At 43.9% G+C, this 16,757-nt stretch overlaps 1 protein-coding gene across 1 annotated transcript in view; it reads left to right on the plus strand.

Moving 5' to 3' along the window:
* The window catches only part of copb1 (COPI coat complex subunit beta 1), a 71,099-nt gene that overhangs the window by 44,712 nt on the left and 9,630 nt on the right, over positions 1-16,757 (plus strand). Inside the window, exons 15-20 of the mRNA XM_072466427.1 lie at positions 1,786-2,013; positions 3,422-3,601; positions 5,321-5,465; positions 7,342-7,461; positions 7,771-7,916; positions 8,725-8,814. Coding sequence (XP_072322528.1) covers positions 1,786-2,013; positions 3,422-3,601; positions 5,321-5,465; positions 7,342-7,461; positions 7,771-7,916; positions 8,725-8,814 — 909 coding nt within the window. The remainder of the gene's footprint in view (positions 1-1,785; positions 2,014-3,421; positions 3,602-5,320; positions 5,466-7,341; positions 7,462-7,770; positions 7,917-8,724; positions 8,815-16,757) is intronic.

A 16,757-nucleotide genomic window follows, 5' to 3' on the forward strand; every position in this document is an offset into this window, starting at 1 on the left:
TGCAGCAAGACTGAGCAACATTGAGACTTGGTCTAATAAATGAAAAGTAACATTCGAACCACATGAGGTCCAAGCAATGACTAAACCCCTTTGACATTCAATGGCGTTAACATTGCTGAATCCCCCACTATCAACAATCCGGGGGTTACCATTGACCAGAAACTGAACTGGATCAACCATATAAATACCGTGACTACAAGAGTATGTCACAGGCTGTGAATTCTGCAGTGAGTAACTCACCTCCTGACTCCCCAAAGCCTGTCCATCATCTACAAGGAGTGTGACGGAATACTCTCCACTTACCTGGATGAGTGCAGTTCCAACAACACTGATGCTCAACACAATCCAGGACAAAGCAGTTCATTTAATTGTCATCCCATCCACCACCTTAAACATATATTCCATCCACCACCGATGCACAGTGGCCACCTTATGTACCATCTACAAGATGCTCTGCAGCAACTGACTAAGGCTCCTTCGACAGCACCTTCAAAACCCGTGACCCAAACCATACATCATCCTGACTTAGAACTATTATAATTTCTATTTGGAACTCTATGGCCTACGTCTATGTTGCAGACTTGATGCAACACACAAAGCTAAGTTGGCAATAATTTTATTTGACAGATACAGCAATGTCATCAAATTGATTAATTCAAGTTGCTAAAAGTGGCGTTTGTTGTTATTCAAACTAAGTATTCAACATTTTTTAAAGGGAATAACTTTGCTGTTGTAAAGTTGTGATAAGTTATTGGCAGTTTGGGCATCTTTGAGGGTGCAGGGTAGATAAGGGACACCAGAATATATAGTATATTTGAATTTTCAGAAGGCATTTTATCAGGTACCAGAGAAGAGGTTGGTGCACATGTTTAGGGCTCATGACCCTGGTGATGATATTTTAACTTGGATTGGTTACTGGATGAAGATCAGAGGAAGAATAAACCAACAGTAGAATGGAATGAGTAAAGTGCCACAAGAATCAATGTTTGGGCCTGAGCACATGCCATCTACAACAGTGACTTAGATGTGGGACTGAATGTAATAGATTCAGGTTTTCTGATGTTACTGAGCTAGATGGGAACATAGGTCATGAGAAGGACACATTTGCAAATTGCACGCAGCATGGTGGCGCAGTGGGTTAGCCTTGCTGCCTCATGGCGCCGAGGTCCCAGGTTTGACCTCGGCTCTGGGTCACTGTCGGTGTGGCGTTTGCACATTCTCCCCGTGTTTGCGTGGGTTTTGCCCCCCATAACCCAAAGATGTGCAGGCTAGGTGGATTGGCCACGCTAAATTGCCCCTTAATTGGAAAAAGTTAATTGGCTGCTCTAAAATTTATTCAAAAAAAGATCTGCAAATCGTTATGAACTGGTGAATTGATGGGTCTAGGAGGTGGTGGTGGAAGGACTATAATGCTGGGAACAACATTCTGTCTTTTTAAATTTTGTTGTGTGCAGACTCTGCCTTTCTTTTGTGACAACATGCACAAAAGTGGTTGGCTTCTGGTCTGTACAGGAAACTCCAGATTGAGATGAGGAGAAATTTCTTCACTGAAATGTTTGCGAATCTATGGAATTCTCTAACCTGGAGGGTCTTGGTGCTCAGCCCCTGAGTATATTCAAGACTGAAATTGATAGATTTTTCATCAGGAAGGGTATCAAGAGATATGAGGATAGGTTGGGGAGGTGGACTTGACATAGAAGTTCAACTGTGATATTGAATGGTGGCTCCATGTGCGGTGTGGCCTACTCCTATTTCTTATGTTTTTTCCCCTTTTTTCTAAAATAGAGTTTTGCTGCAGAGGCTATGCTGATCATGGCCACCATTTTACACCTTGGTAAATCATCACTCCCAAAGAAATCAATCACAGATGATGATGTGGACCGTATCTCGCTATGCCTTAAAGTCCTTTCAGAGTGTTCCCCACTGATGAGCAACATTTTTAACAAAGAATGCAGGAAATCACTCTCTCAAATGCTAGCAGCCAAACTGGAAGAGGAAAAGCTTTCTCAGAAGGTAATATTTGTATGAAAGTCAATCATATATCACATAACAGTTGTGTTGAATGTTGAGTAATTGTAACATTGCTGCCAAACACCCAGTGACTATGTAATGAAGGGACCCATGAAACTACAGTTTCAAATAACTTATTTCTTTTTGGGGAAATGTTCTTTGTTGAGTTTTCATATTTTATATCAACAAATTATGAATTATGCATTATCAGAAAAGAAATACGCAAAAACCAACAAGTAGGCTTACATTAACACTGCAATGTGAAAAGTCCCTAGGCACCACATTCCGGCGCCTGTTCGGGTACACTGAGGGAGAATTCAGAATGTCCAATTCACCTAACAAGCACGTCTTTCGGGACTTGTGGGAGGAAACCGGAGTACCCGGAGGAAACCCACACAGACACGGGAAGAATGTGCAAACTCTGCATAGACAGTGACCCAAGCCGGGAATCGAATCTGGGAACCTGGGACCCTGGCGCTCTGAAGCAACAGTGCTAACCACTGTGCTACCGTGCTGCTCTGAACTATAGGTCAGATGCCAATCCCGGACTCTGGACCCGGCGCTCAATCCTCACCGTACCCCTGTCTGTGTTGCCACCAGCCAGCAGCGTGTTGCCACAGCTGAGGTGGAAGCTGACACGTGGTAACACGCCGTCATTTTTCCACTGTTGAGTGAAAGAATAGCAGACCCTTATGTCGAGCAGCCAGAGACAGTCAGCTCACCACTTAATCTACAAATGACAGATCCAAAATATAATTCACCCCTATAACTTGTTTGTCATATGGGAATTTTATTTTGTTTCGTGTTTTCATTTAGCATGCCATGTTCCAGGAACACATATTAGGTGTGCTAAACAATAAGTTACTGCAATTGTCTCCTAAGTCTCTCCACCTCTCTTCTTTCTTCCTCCTTTAAAATGCTCTGGAGAACCTACCTCTCCTGTCCTAATATTCTCATATGTAGCACTGTTTCAGGTTTTTAAAAATAACACCTCTTTCTACACATCCTACCGTGTGATGTTTTACTACATTATAGGTGCTCTGCCGGTGTAATTAATTAGTGTGCATATCCTTGTAGGTGTTCCAACGTGTTAGTTAATGCAGAATTAAGTGTGCTTTTGAATGGTTTTGAAAAGGGGTTATTCTTCATTTCTGATTGCACTGCATTCCAAAGGACCTGGTGAAATATGGTCCCTCATCTTCTCTGATGCGTGTGTTGGATTAGATTGGGTTAGAAAAAACTAGTCCACTAAGATGGATATTTGGGAATTTTGATAAATGCTGACAATTAACTTTTTGAACAGAGAAATGGGAAACCTCATGTTCACTTTACTACTGTATGTATGCCTACTTGTTTGTTTAAATTTATTTGGGTACTGACCACTTCAAATTATTTTCTTTGTGCTATTTAGAAACAGTCCGAAAAAAGGAATGTAATGGTACAGGCAGACGATCCCATTTCCTTCATGCAGTTGATGGCGAAGAATGATATGACCTCTAAGGAGGACCAGTTTCAGCTCAGCTTATTGGCTGCAATGGGTAACACACAACGAAAGGAAGCTTCTGATCCCTTGACATCCAAGCTCAGCAAGGTGCTGTGAAAATGCATGACCTTTTGCTATCATTAAGCTAGGTTTGTCATCTCAGGGCTGAGAAATATTCTGTGAAAATGCATCAGAAGCCTTCTCATTTTCTTTGTTTGAATTATGAGCATTTTTGCTGTTTTTTCCATCCCTGATTCTTTTTGAATATTTGAACAGGTTTGTGCTGAAGCTACTTATGATGCCTTATGATGTTGTGTATTGCTGCACTAATATACTGTAACTGAATGCTTGCACCAATGATTATCCTCATAATGACTTCTTGAACTTACAACAGTCATTTGAAGTTGCTTTGGCCCTCTGTGCCAAGTGATACTGTGCAGTAGGGCAGCACGTTGGTACAGTGGTTAGTGCTGCTGCCTCACGACGCTGAGGTCCCAGGTTCGATCCCGGCTCTGGGTCACTGTTCGTGTGGAGTTTGCACATTCTCCTCGTGTTTGCGTGGGTTTCGCCCCCACAACCCAAAAGATGTGCAGGTCACGTTAAATCGGCCACGTTAAATTGCCCCTTAATTGGAAAAAATGAATTGGGTACTCTAAATTTAAAAAATAATTTTTTTTTAAAAAAGAAGATACTGTGCAGTTGACCAAAGACGAATGGGCCGGAATTTTCTGAGGGGTAGAATATTTATCCGAAACAGTTTTACTTCAGTGGGCCATAATTTGAAGTATCAAGGCAAACTAACGGTGTCTGCCATAGTTAGATTTACCCTTGCATGATTAAGTTTTTACGAATTTTGCTTGCTGCTGGAAGTATGAGCTGATAACGGTGCAGCAAGGAAATGAGACATCTGGAATGTAAATGAAGGCAGCCAATCAGATGGGTAGATTGAAGTTGACAGCTCAAGGATTAAATAAGAATTGTAGGAGAAGCAAATTCAATGCCAAATCAAGAAGAGAAAAATAAAGAAAAAATGGGAAGTTTAAAAAAAAAAAATTACGTTTACATTTTTTAACATCTCCATGAAAATAAATATAAAACCTGAAGAATTGAGGCTGCAGATAAATAACAGTTAATTTTCACCCAAAAGATGTGCAGGGTAGGTGGAATTGCCATGCTAAATTGCCCCTTAATTGGAAAAGTTTTAAAAATGACATTTTGCACTGCCAGAGGCATTGACTGGCATGATTAAAAGGGTTCTTGGACAAGAAATTCATTGATTTAACTTGCCTGTGGTGAGATTAGTTCATATCTAACACCAAAATGCACAGCTTCACACTGCTGCATGCATTTCAATAGTGAGGCAGTCAGTGAGATGCAGTTTTCGCAAAGTTAACAGTAGACGAGCACTTCTGGGTCAAAGGTTTTTGATATGTGTTTAGCCTCACTTTTGCCCTTGCTTGAAGTTGCTGCAGAATTTGCTAATAAATAACGGGGAGCGTTATTAGTCTTGCCATTATTATGACAGCAAACTACAGGCCATTGTGCAAAACCCGACTGCATCTTCAGTATTTTTTCTTTCTGATAGTAAACCATGATTATACAGTCAAATCCATAAGGTATGTAATGCCCACTGCATTCAGTAATTGGGAATGAATCATCTACCGTACATGATGGGAGCTCGAGTATTTCCAAATTGGCTAAATCATAAACTGATATTAAGCGAATACTATTTCATTCATGGTACAGCCAATTCTGTGTTATGCTAGTTTATTTTTGGTTTTCTACTCAAAAGGACTATTCTGCTAATTATATTATTGTCCCTTGCAGGTTACGCAGCTAACTGGTTTCTCTGATCCAGTGTATGCAGAAGCCTATGTACATGTTAATCAATATGATATTGTACTTGATGTACTTGTGGTCAATCAAACCAGCGACACACTTCAGAACTGCACTCTGGAATTAGCCACATTGGGTACGTTTTAACAGTTAAATCCTAGATGCCAGGCAGGATTACTGAGTGGCAGTGTTTCCCGCCCAGCCACCTGAAGAGTCGGGTGGAAACACATCCTTGCTGATCATGGCAGCCCCGCAACTCACTCTGCCTGCAAATTCGCCGGCGGTGGATTGTAAAATTCTGTCCATTGCTTTCTGAGGGGTGGAGGAAGGGAGAAAACTGATATACGTTATTAAAACCTGTTTCCTCAACCTTCTTGGCTCGAAAGATAAATGAACTAAGTGTGCGGCAGATCGCAACGGTCTGAATTTCAGATTTTGATCTTCAGTTATGTTCACAGACCTGTGAGTGAGGGGTCGTTTAGTGGAGGTGGTGGTGCAGTAGAATTGTTATTGGGACTAGTAATCCAGCGACTCAGCGTCCCGTATTCAAATCCCACCACAGCAGTAACGGATGAAATTTGACTTCCAATAAAAATATGGAATTAAAAGTCTCATGATGACTGTTAAAAATCCTTCTGTGTACTAATGTCCTTTGGGGGAGGAAATCAGTCATCCATACCTGGTTTGGCCCACATGTGACATCAGACCCACAGCAATGTTGTTGACTCTTAAATGCTCTCTTAAATGGCCAATTATTGGGCAATTCGGAATGGACATTAAATGCTGGCCCAGCCAGCGATGCCCACATCCTCTGAACCAATAAAAAACAAACCTTAATTCGATTGCTTTTTCAACAGAGTTGAATGTCAGCTGTAAATGGGATAATGCATTACTGAAGAAACCTGAGACGCCAAAATAAAAGCAGAATACTATGGTTGATTGAGATATGAAATAACAACAAAGTGCTAGAAAACCTCAGCAGCTCTGACAGCATCTGTGGAGAGAGAAACAGAGTTAATGTTTCAAGTCCAATGTAGCTGTTCTTCAGAAATGAAACATCTGCTATTATTAACCAGGTATAAAAAGTACCATGATATTATGTAGAAGAGCAGTTGGTTGCCGAGGACATTCTAAAGACATAAGACGTAGGAGCAGAAGTAGACCATTCAGCCCATCTCGCTTGTTCTGCCATTCAATGAGATCATGGCTGATCTGATACAATCCTCAACTCTACTTTCTCACCTATCCCCAGAATCTTTGCTTAAAAATCTGTCTCTCCCAGCCTTGAAAATACTTGAACCAGCCTCTACAGCTCTCTGCGGTAAATAATTTCACAGATTCACCACCCTTTGAGAGAAGAAATTCCTCATATAAATTCAGGACCCTTGGTTTCTTCTTTTGCTCAAATATTCAAATTACAGGTATTAATGCTTTGTGATATTCCTCCTTTTAAACCTATTTGTCATATTTTCCTTAAAGACATGTGACACTCCAGCCCCTACACTGTGTCAATATAGTCCATTGACTTAAATAAGAAGAGTGCTGGAAAAAGATGCAACAGGTCTGGTAGAATGTGTGGAGAGAAAAACAGAGTTAATGTTTTGAGTCCAGAGAAGAAACCAGTGGTTCTGATTTTATACCTTTCATGTTTTTGGAATGTCCTGAAGTGTTTCACAGCCAACTGCTCTTCCATAGGTAACACCATTGGATTTTTTACATCTAGTTAATAATAGCAGATAAGCTTCATTTCAATGTTTCATCTGAAAGAAAACAGTTCCCTTCATACTGCACTGAAATGTAATGCTGGAAGATTGTGTTAAGTTCAAATGGGCTTTAAGCTCTCAATCTTCTGACTCAAAGTCCTGAGTGTTTCACCAAAGTCCGCTTGGACAAGTTTTATGCCCTGTATTTGATTTTTGACCACGTTGATCATTCCATAAGGGATACCCTTTGATAAAGAAATGGGGTCAGCAGGTGCGAACTGTGAATTGTGTTTGCTTTGTTTTCAACAGGTGATCTTAAACTGGTCGAGAAACCATCACCTCTAACTCTAGCACCTCATGATTTTGCTAACATTAAGGCGAATGTGAAAGTAGCCTCAACAGAAAATGGTATCATTTTTGGTAATATAGGTGAGTTGGAGTTATGTTGAGTCAAAAACAGTTCTTTGTGTTATTGCTGAAGAAACGGCATTCTTGGAATTGTTACTTTCTGCCTCGTTAAATTGAGACGAGACATTTGAACCAGCAACACGTCTTCTTTTCGCCATTGAAAAGAGTGGGCTATGCGAAGCCTTAAGCTAATATGTTTTAATATTCTCTGCAATGGTAAATTGAAAGTTGAATATAGTTTTTAATTCACACTTATTAAATTACTTTTCCCTATGGAAGAATTGGACCAACTAGTTAACTGATAGTTGTGTCTCATTTCTGTGCTTGCAGTGTATGATATATCTGGGGCTGCCAGTGATAGAAACTGCGTGGTGCTGAGTGATATTCACATTGATATCATGGACTATATTCAGCCTGCCTTGTGCACCGATGCAGAGTTTCGTCAGATGTGGGCAGAATTCGAATGGGAGAACAAGGTAGAGAATCAATTTACCAAATTAATAATTCTCTTTTCTGGGTGAACTCCTCCTTATCATGTGCCAGGATTAGCTTAATTCAGTTTAAGGTGGTGCATCCGGCGCACATAACGGCGGCAAGGATGTGTAAGTTTTTTGGGGTGGAGGACAGGTGCCCAAGATGTGCAGGGGGTCCGGCGAACCATGCCCATATGTTTTGGGCATGCCCGGCGCTTAAAGAATTCTGGCAGGGGTTTGCGAGGGTGATGTCCAAGATTTTGGACACTCGGGTGAAGGCAAGTCCAACAGTAGCGATATTTGGGGTGTCGGAGAATTCGGGAGTGCAGGAAGCGAAAGAGGCCGAGGTACTGGCCTTTGCCTCCCTGGTAGCCCGGAGACGGATCTTGTTAATGTGGAAGGACTCGAAACCCCCGAGTGTGGCGACCTGGGTTAGCGATACGGCGGGGTTCCTCAGCCTGGAGCGAATAAAGTTCGCCTTGAGAGGGTACTTGATGGGGTTCTCCCGGCGGTGGCAACCTTTCCTTGACTTTCTAGGGGAGCAGTAATGGTCAGCAGCAGCAGCATCCTGGGGGGGCGGGAACTGTTGATATAATGTAAGTTTTATAGGAAGACAACACCCACCTTGTTTTGTTTAATAATTCTTGTTTATTTTTTATTATTTGTACTTCTATCTTTGTTATGTAAAAATGTTGGTTGGAAAAGCTTTAATAAAACATTTATTTTTTAAAAAATTCTCTTTTCTAGATTAAAGTAAGTTTTCATAAATGAACGATTGAATTATTCTAATTTGTTTTATTTTCTGTTTAAGGTTACAGTAAACACAAACATCACTGACCTAAATGAATACTTGCAGCACATCCTTAAATCTACCAACATGAAGTGTTTGACCCCAGAGAAGGTGTGTACTGCTTTGATAATGAAGTTTCAAGTTGAAAGAAGAGGGGGGAAGCGCCGGTAGTTGAAAGAAGAGGGGGAAGCGCTGGTAGAAGAGTTGAAGGGTAAATGGGAGGAGGAGCTGGGGGAGGAGATCGAGGAAGGTCTGTGGGCTGATGCCCTAGGTAGGGTTAATTCCTCCTCCTCGTGTGCCAGGCTCAGCCTGATACAATTTAAGGAGGTCCACAGATCGCACTTGACGGGGGCGAGGTTGAGTAGATTCTTTGGGGTAGAGTTTGGAGATGCTACTCCAAAATGCTGACAGCCTCATAGACTTGTGGCATGTTTTTAACAGGTGATTCACAGAAGTTAGTCGCTTCATTTTAGAATCAGCTGCAAGTTAATAATTAACTTTGGGTCTCAAATTCAAAAGGATTTTTCACCCACCACTTCTCTTTCAAAATCTGAAACTTCGCCTCTGAAAAGTAGTGACAAAAGCTATTGATCTGTGCAGCCAGAGACGACTGCATAAGGCTTGCCAGTCTATTGACAGTTCCCTTACGAACATGTGTTTTTTCTAATGCGTTGTAGCAGTGTGGGGAACATGTAGTAGTTTTGGCATGTACTTGCACTTGCCAAACTTTCATTGACTTTTGGAAAGCATCTATTTCTTCAGTGCCAAAAGCAATCATCATCCTTCCCTTGCAATTTGAGGTTCAGTTCATTTAGAATTGAAAAGGTGTCTGCAAGGTAAGGCATAGTTAGCATCCAACCCTCATTTTCCAGTACTTCCTTGCATATAACATACATGGGGCTTTGCATCCTGACTTGCATGGCACAATTAACAAAGCCATACCTCAATAAATCATTTTTATACTGCTTTGCTCCCAATTTCAGTTTCTTAGTAGTCTGTTCAGCAGAGCTCTGGATACAGCTCTGCTGAACAGCTCAGCTTTGTCCTGCCATGGACTTTCCTGAGCAGTTCACACTAGCACTGCTTTGTCCTGCCAGGGACTTTCCTGAGCAGCTCACACTAGCACTGCTTTGTCCTGCCAGGGACTCTCCTATGCAGCTCACACTAACACTGCGTTGTCCTGCCAGGGACTCTCCTATGCAGCTCACACTAGCACTGCTTTGTCCTGCCAGGGACTTTCCTGTGCAGCTCACACTAACACTGTGTTGTCCTGCCAGGGACTTTCCTGTACAGCTCACACTAGCACTGCTTTGTCCTGCCAGGGACCTTCCTGTGCAGCTCACACTAACACTGTGTTGTCCTGCCAGGGACTTTCCCAGGGACTCTCCTGTGCAGCTCACACTAGTACTGCGTTGTCCTGCCAGGGACTCTCCTGTGCAGCTCACACTAGCACTGCGTTGTCCTGCCAGGGACTCTACTGTGCAGCTCACACTAGCACTGCGTTGTCCTGCCAGGGAGTCTCCTATGCAGCTCACACTAACACTGCGTTGTCCTGCCAGGGACTCTCCTGAGCAGCTCACACTAACACTGCGTTGTCCTGCCAGGGACTCTCCTGTGCAGCTCACATTAACACTGCGTTGTCCTGCCAGGGACTCTCCTGAGCAGCTCACACTAACACTGCGTTGTCCTGCCAGGGACTCTACTGTGCAGCTCACACTAGCACTGCGTTGTCCTGCCAGGGACTCTCCTATGCAGCTCACACTAGCACTGCGTTGTCCTGCCAGGGACTCTCCTGTGCAGCTCACACTAGCACTGCGTTGTCCTGCTGTGGTCTTTGCTGAGAAGCTCCAGAGATTCAGTTGTGAGATCCTGATCTGTTTGTCTTGTCCTTCTAACAAAGCCCTCTTGCTTATAACAAATCAATCCATCTTCGATTCTTCCCAGCCTTGTTGCCTTACTTTCTGACAGTTCGAATCTCATCAGTGATTTAGTGCCAAAAGCACAGACGTACAGAGGGTGTGACGTCTGTGTACATCCCGATTGCGTGACCTGCTCTTTGCTGCCGCATCTGGCGAGATGACTGCATCGTTCACATTTCCGAATACCAAGGCCTTCCCACTTCACCTCACGCCTTTGCTTTGCCGAACTCGGGACCTTTTCCGTGATGCAAAACTTATGGAAGCAAATTATAACCGCCCTTGGTGGCTCGATTGCTTTTGGCTTGGGCCTGAGTGACTGATATTCGGAGTGTTCTTCCCCCTTCCCATACAGCTCCGCCATCATCTTCGCAGTCGGCCTCGGACCCTCCATCTCCTCAGGCAGGCCCACGATTCGTAAGTTCTGCTGCCTCGATCTGTTCCCCAGGTCCTGCACCTTAGCTCTGAGTCCTTTGTTAGCCTCAGCCACCCTCTGCAGCTCCTCACCCATCGAGGTGAACTGGTCACTGTGCTGCGACAGAGCCTCCTCCATCCACTTCAACTTCTTTCCTTGCTCCCATACGTCGGCCGATATCTTCATCACTGCTGCCTTCACCGGGGCAGTCATCTCCTCCACCCACTCTTTCATCGCAGCCATCATCTCCTTTCGCAGAATCTCCATATGCTTAGTTAACTGCCTCTCGAGTTCCTCGGCCATCACCTTGGTCAGAGTCTCCACTGTAAGGGGAGTGGCCCCACCCAGAGATCCAGCTTCTGCCATCTTTCCTCCTGTCGGGCTCACCTGTCCACTCAAGGGCGAAATTTCGCCCATCCCCTTCTTTCCAGTGACTTTCCTCTGGGTCTTCGACATCCCCCACCTTCCTTATGCCTTCTTGCAACAGATTATTCAAAAACTGCCCCTAAAATCGGGCATTAAAATCCAAAAATCAGAGCCTTGAGCAGGAGCCACTCCACATGCGACCTCCACCTACATGCCGTCACCGGAAGTCTCCCATCGTTCGCATTTAATGACCATTTGCGGCTGGCATTCTCAACTTAAAAGCTGGTAGCAGCGGGATATTTAAATGCTGGTCACGGCTGTTGGCTGCTTCTCCCGCGATCGAGAACACCGCGACCGACGCTGCTCTCGACACCCGCCCTCACCCCACCTGCAGGTCGCGACCTGCACTTTGAAAAACTCTGTTCTAGGGCGGCGCAGTGGTTAGCACTGCTGCCTCAAGGCGGCGAACCCTGGGTTCGATCCCGGCTTCAGGTCACTGTCCATGTGGAATTTGCATATTCTCCCCGTGTCTGCGTGGGTCTCACCCCCACAACCCAAAGATGTGCAGCGTAGAATTGGCCCTTTTAAAAATAAAATAGGGTATTCAAAATTTATGAAGAAAACAAAAACGCTGTTCTAGATTGTCATGGCGGTTTGGAAGGGTGCTGTCTAAGAAACCTTGGTGAGTTCGCTGCAGTGTATCTTGTAGATGGTACACACTGCTGCTACTGTTCATCCGTGGTGGAGGGAGTGAATGTTTGTGGGTGGCGTGCCAACCAAGCGGGCTGCTTTGTCCTGGATTGCATCGAGAGTGTTGTTGAAGCTGCACTCCACTAAGCAAATGGAGAGTACTCCATCATACTTCTGACTCGTGTCAGGTAGATGGTGGACAGGCGTTGGGGATTCAGGATGTGAGTTACTCACTGCAGGACTATTGGCCTCTGACCTACTCTTGTAGCCACAATAATTATCTGGTAAGTCCATTAAATTTCTGGCCAATGGTAACGCTTAGGATGTTGATAGTAAGAGTTTCAGCAGTGGTAATGTCATTGAATGCCATGGGGCGATGGTAGATTTTCTCCTGTTGGGGATGCTCATTGCTAGGCACTTGTGTGGCATGATTGTTACTTGCCACTTGTCAGCCCAAGCCTGGATATTGTCCAGGTCTTGCTTCATTTGAGCATGGACTGCTTCAGTACCTGAGGAGTCGCAAATGCTGCTCAACAGTCTACAATCATCAGCAAACATCCCCACTTCTGACCTTATGATGGAAGGAAGGTCATTGCTGGGAGGCAATATAAATCAAATCACTCAATTATGACCCTCAACACTGAGTGTTGGCAGACTATTCGGTCAAAGGAATACCATAATTCGGCCAGATCTGATAGAATCATAGAAACGTTACAGCACAGAAGGAGGTCATCTTTGTCCAAAGTGTATGCATGTATCCATCCAGTATCTTGGCATTCTACATGGAGTGAATCACTGGATGCAATCTCTGCACTGCTGTGGAAGCAAGAGTCAGACCCTTAGTTGAACATTTCTATCCAATCTGAGCTAATTTTGGACAAACCCATGATCAAACTTGGGAACTTACTGATCTATTTTGCTCACTTGAGTGTCATAGTTTGCCAGCATGGAAGCAAATTGCTGTAATTCTAGTCTGTTGGAGTGGTATTTGCCGGAAGATGGTACTTGATTGGCTTTAAATAAACTTGTGTTGTTTAGGACCTGTATGGACATGTGTCTGATCTGTGTCCCTTTAACCAATCAACACAGCAGTGACACCTCACATTTATGTGACGCATTAAAGGTAGAAAAACATCTCAAGGCACTTCCAAGATTTCACCAGACAAAAATGGATCCTAGGCTAGTTCATCGAGTTTTAGGGGTTTTTAAAGGAGGTAAGGGAGATCTCACGGGGATATACATAGTGAGGAATTTCTAGACCATGGGGCTGAAGGCAGGGTGGGGTTGAGATGCACAAAAGACCCAAGTCTGAGAAAGGGATAGTTTTGGGGGATCCTTTAGAGCTGAAGCAGGATATCGAGATGGAGAGGGTTGAGACCATGAAGGGATTTTAACATTAGAATGGGAATTCTCAATTCAAGCATCAGATTACAAATTCAGTGTACTGTCCTTGGACCATTCAGATTTCAGAAAGTAAGACCACTTTCACAGAATCATAGAATCCCTACAAAGTCTGCACCAACCCCTCAAATGAGCACTCTATTCTTATCCACCTACCCCCTATTCCTGTACCCTAACCTGCACATCCCTGGACGTGAAGGGACAAGTTAACATGGCCAATCCACCTAACCTGCACGTCTTTGGACTGTGGGAGGAAATCGGAGGACCCGGAGGAAATCCATGCCGACATAGGGGGGACGCACAAATTCCACACAGACAGTGACCCAAGCTGGAATTGAATCCGAGTCCCTGGAGCTGTGAAGCTTCAGTGCTAACCACTGCCCGTTAACCGTTCACCTAATTTCATTGTGATAAATGCTGTACCAACCGACCAGCTATTTCTGCTGTGTGTTTTCCCAGCAGTGAGCGCTGATTGGTACTGAAACTTCCCATTGTTAATTCTTTCAAACCAATGTATCCTGTGATTCACCATGAATACAATGTCACAGGAGATCGTCAACCTTTCAAGTTTTTTCCATTTTCTGCATTTCTACTGTCAACTCATCAAAATCCGTTAAGTATTTTTCTGCCCATCCAAAAATTGGCAACTTCTCGATCCATACACTTGCCCCAAATCTTCTATTTATATAAATCTCATAAGATTCACATGGCGACAGCTTAACAATTTCTCTTTTCAAGTGCATCAGACAAGCATTTCAAATTTCTATAAGAAAAACTAGAAAAGAATCTTTGAAAGGTTTTTGCACCAACCCCTCAAATGAGCACTCTATTCTTATCCACCTACCCCTATTCCTGTACCCTAACGTGCACATCCCTGGACGTGAAGGGACAAGTTAACAAAAAAACTTTTTGCTGAACAATTTTTTTTATAGCATTGAACGTTTCATATTTTAAAAAAAATAACTCAAAATTCAACAAGGGAAGCTCAAAATGGAGGACATTGAATTGTAATGTATTGTTATGCAACATGCAGATAAAAATTTTTTAGAGAATTTTACCCAATTCATTTTTTCCAATTAAGGGGCAATTTAGCGTGGCCAATCCACCTAGCTTGCACATTTTTGCGTTGTGGGGGCGAAACCCATGCAAACACAGGGAAAATGTGCAAACTCCACACGGACAGTGACTGAGAGCCGGGATCGAACCTGGGACCTCAGCGGCGTGAGACCGCAGTGCTAACCCACTGCGCCACCGTGCTGCCCAACATGCAGATATGGCCTTCTGGTAGAAAGGATTTATTCTGGAATTCAGTACTGGGACGACTGCTGGTTTTAATTTGCAAATCTGAGTCAGATTCCTGAAAATTTGAATGAAAAGACCTAAATGGAGACAAATCCAAGACTGTAGCTGTATTGCATTCAGGAAGGAAAAAGCAACACATATGTCGCCTGTGTGTTAAAGTAATTGAGGATAAAGACAAAGTCTTGACAAACTCTGCTCAACATATTCAGCAATGCAGAGTTGGAATCAGCAAAGTCAATGAATGTTGAACTGTTTAGCTGTAATAGTACAAAGAACAAAGAACAAAGAAATGTACAGCACAGGAACAGGCCCTTCGGCCCTCCAAGCCCGTGCCGACCATACTGCCCGACTAAACTACAATCTTCTACACTTCCTGGGTCCGTATCCTTCTATTCCCATCCTATTCATATATTTGTCAAGATGCCCCTTAAATGTCCCTATCGTCCCTGCCTCCACTACCTCCTCCGGTAGTGAGTTCCAGGCACCCACTACCCTCTGCGTAAAAAACTTGCCTCGTACATCTACTCTAAACTTTGCCCCTCTCACCTTAAACCTATGCCCCCTAGTAATTGACCCCTCTACCCTGGGGAAAAGCCTCTGACTATCCACTCTGTCTATGCCCCTCATAATTTTGTATACCTCTATCAGGTCGCCCCTCAACCTCCTTCGTTCCAGTGAGAACAAACCGAGTTTATTCGGTTTCATAAAGTTCGGAAATCTTTAATTAAACTTCATTGTGCCCCGGCCTCACTGAATCTTTAATATTGTGGTCATTTTTGTCACTGAGGTTCAAGGGTAACAGTCAAGTTATGGAGGCAGTGCAGAGAAGAGGGTAATACAGAATGTCAAGTCAGAGCATGTGCTGTTTTATAAAGTCAGGAATGTTGTGCACTGTGGAACGCAACATATTCTGTTGAAATCTTGGTGTGTACATTTTTTAACGACATGGTATAATCGCTCTGCGTTCTTTTAGGTTTAGGGTCAGTTAAAGGTCAGGCTGCAGCACTTATCTTGCGGAGAGGTCAGTTAGAATGCTTCAGATGTTCTGGTTCTGATACCAGCTGTGCTACAGAAGGTTGCATTAGATAAGGTATGACATTTGGAGTTCAATGAGTTTTTTAAAAAATGTCTTGCGATATTTTACACTAGGCATTGCATATAAAATATTCAGTTCAAGCAGAGTGCAGGGGCGAGGTTGGGTAGGTTGCACTGGGCTGAGGGGCAACTGGGCCATGAGGATTGATCGGGAGGTTGGACAGGGTGGTTGGATGAGCTGAAGGAGAGGTGGAGAATGTGGATGGATGGGCTTGAGAGGACTGTGAATAACTGATAATGTTACGCAGCTACAGGTGAGTCTTGTTGTCATTTTCTATACAGCAGAGAAATAAGCTAAAGATAAAGTCACCATAAGTCCCAGATCATAGAATTTACAGTGCAGAAGGAGGCCATTTGGCCCATCGAGTCCACACCAGCCCCTGAAAAAGCACCCGACCTAAGCCCTTACCTCCACTCTATTCCCGTAACCCAGCAACCCCACCTAACCTTTGGGCACTACGGGGCAACTTAGCGTGACCGAGCCACCTAACCCGCACATCTTTGAACTGTGGGAAGAAATCGGAGCACCTGGAGGAAACCCACGCAGACATGGGGAGAACGTGCAGATTCCGCACAGTCACCCAAGCAACAGTGCTAACCACTGTGCTACCGTGTCACCCACGGGATGACCATAGGCTGCTTTCCCCTTTGAGGCCTGACTGGTGGTGGTTTAACCTGAGGACCACCACCTCAGGCAAGGGACAAGGTTGAGAAGGTGGGTCTTCATGTGATAGGACTGTTGACTGGTTAGGTGTCCCAGAGATCCGCCTCGGAATAATCTCAGCAGTTTGATAGTGAGATCTGGATGATACACAAGTTAATTTGTGAACTGCAGTTTCTGGATGGTTGTGGGAAAGAATCTATTCTGA

This window comes from Scyliorhinus torazame, chromosome 10, assembly GCF_047496885.1.
Source record: "Scyliorhinus torazame isolate Kashiwa2021f chromosome 10, sScyTor2.1, whole genome shotgun sequence".
Taxonomy (NCBI): Eukaryota; Metazoa; Chordata; class Chondrichthyes; order Carcharhiniformes; family Scyliorhinidae; genus Scyliorhinus; species Scyliorhinus torazame.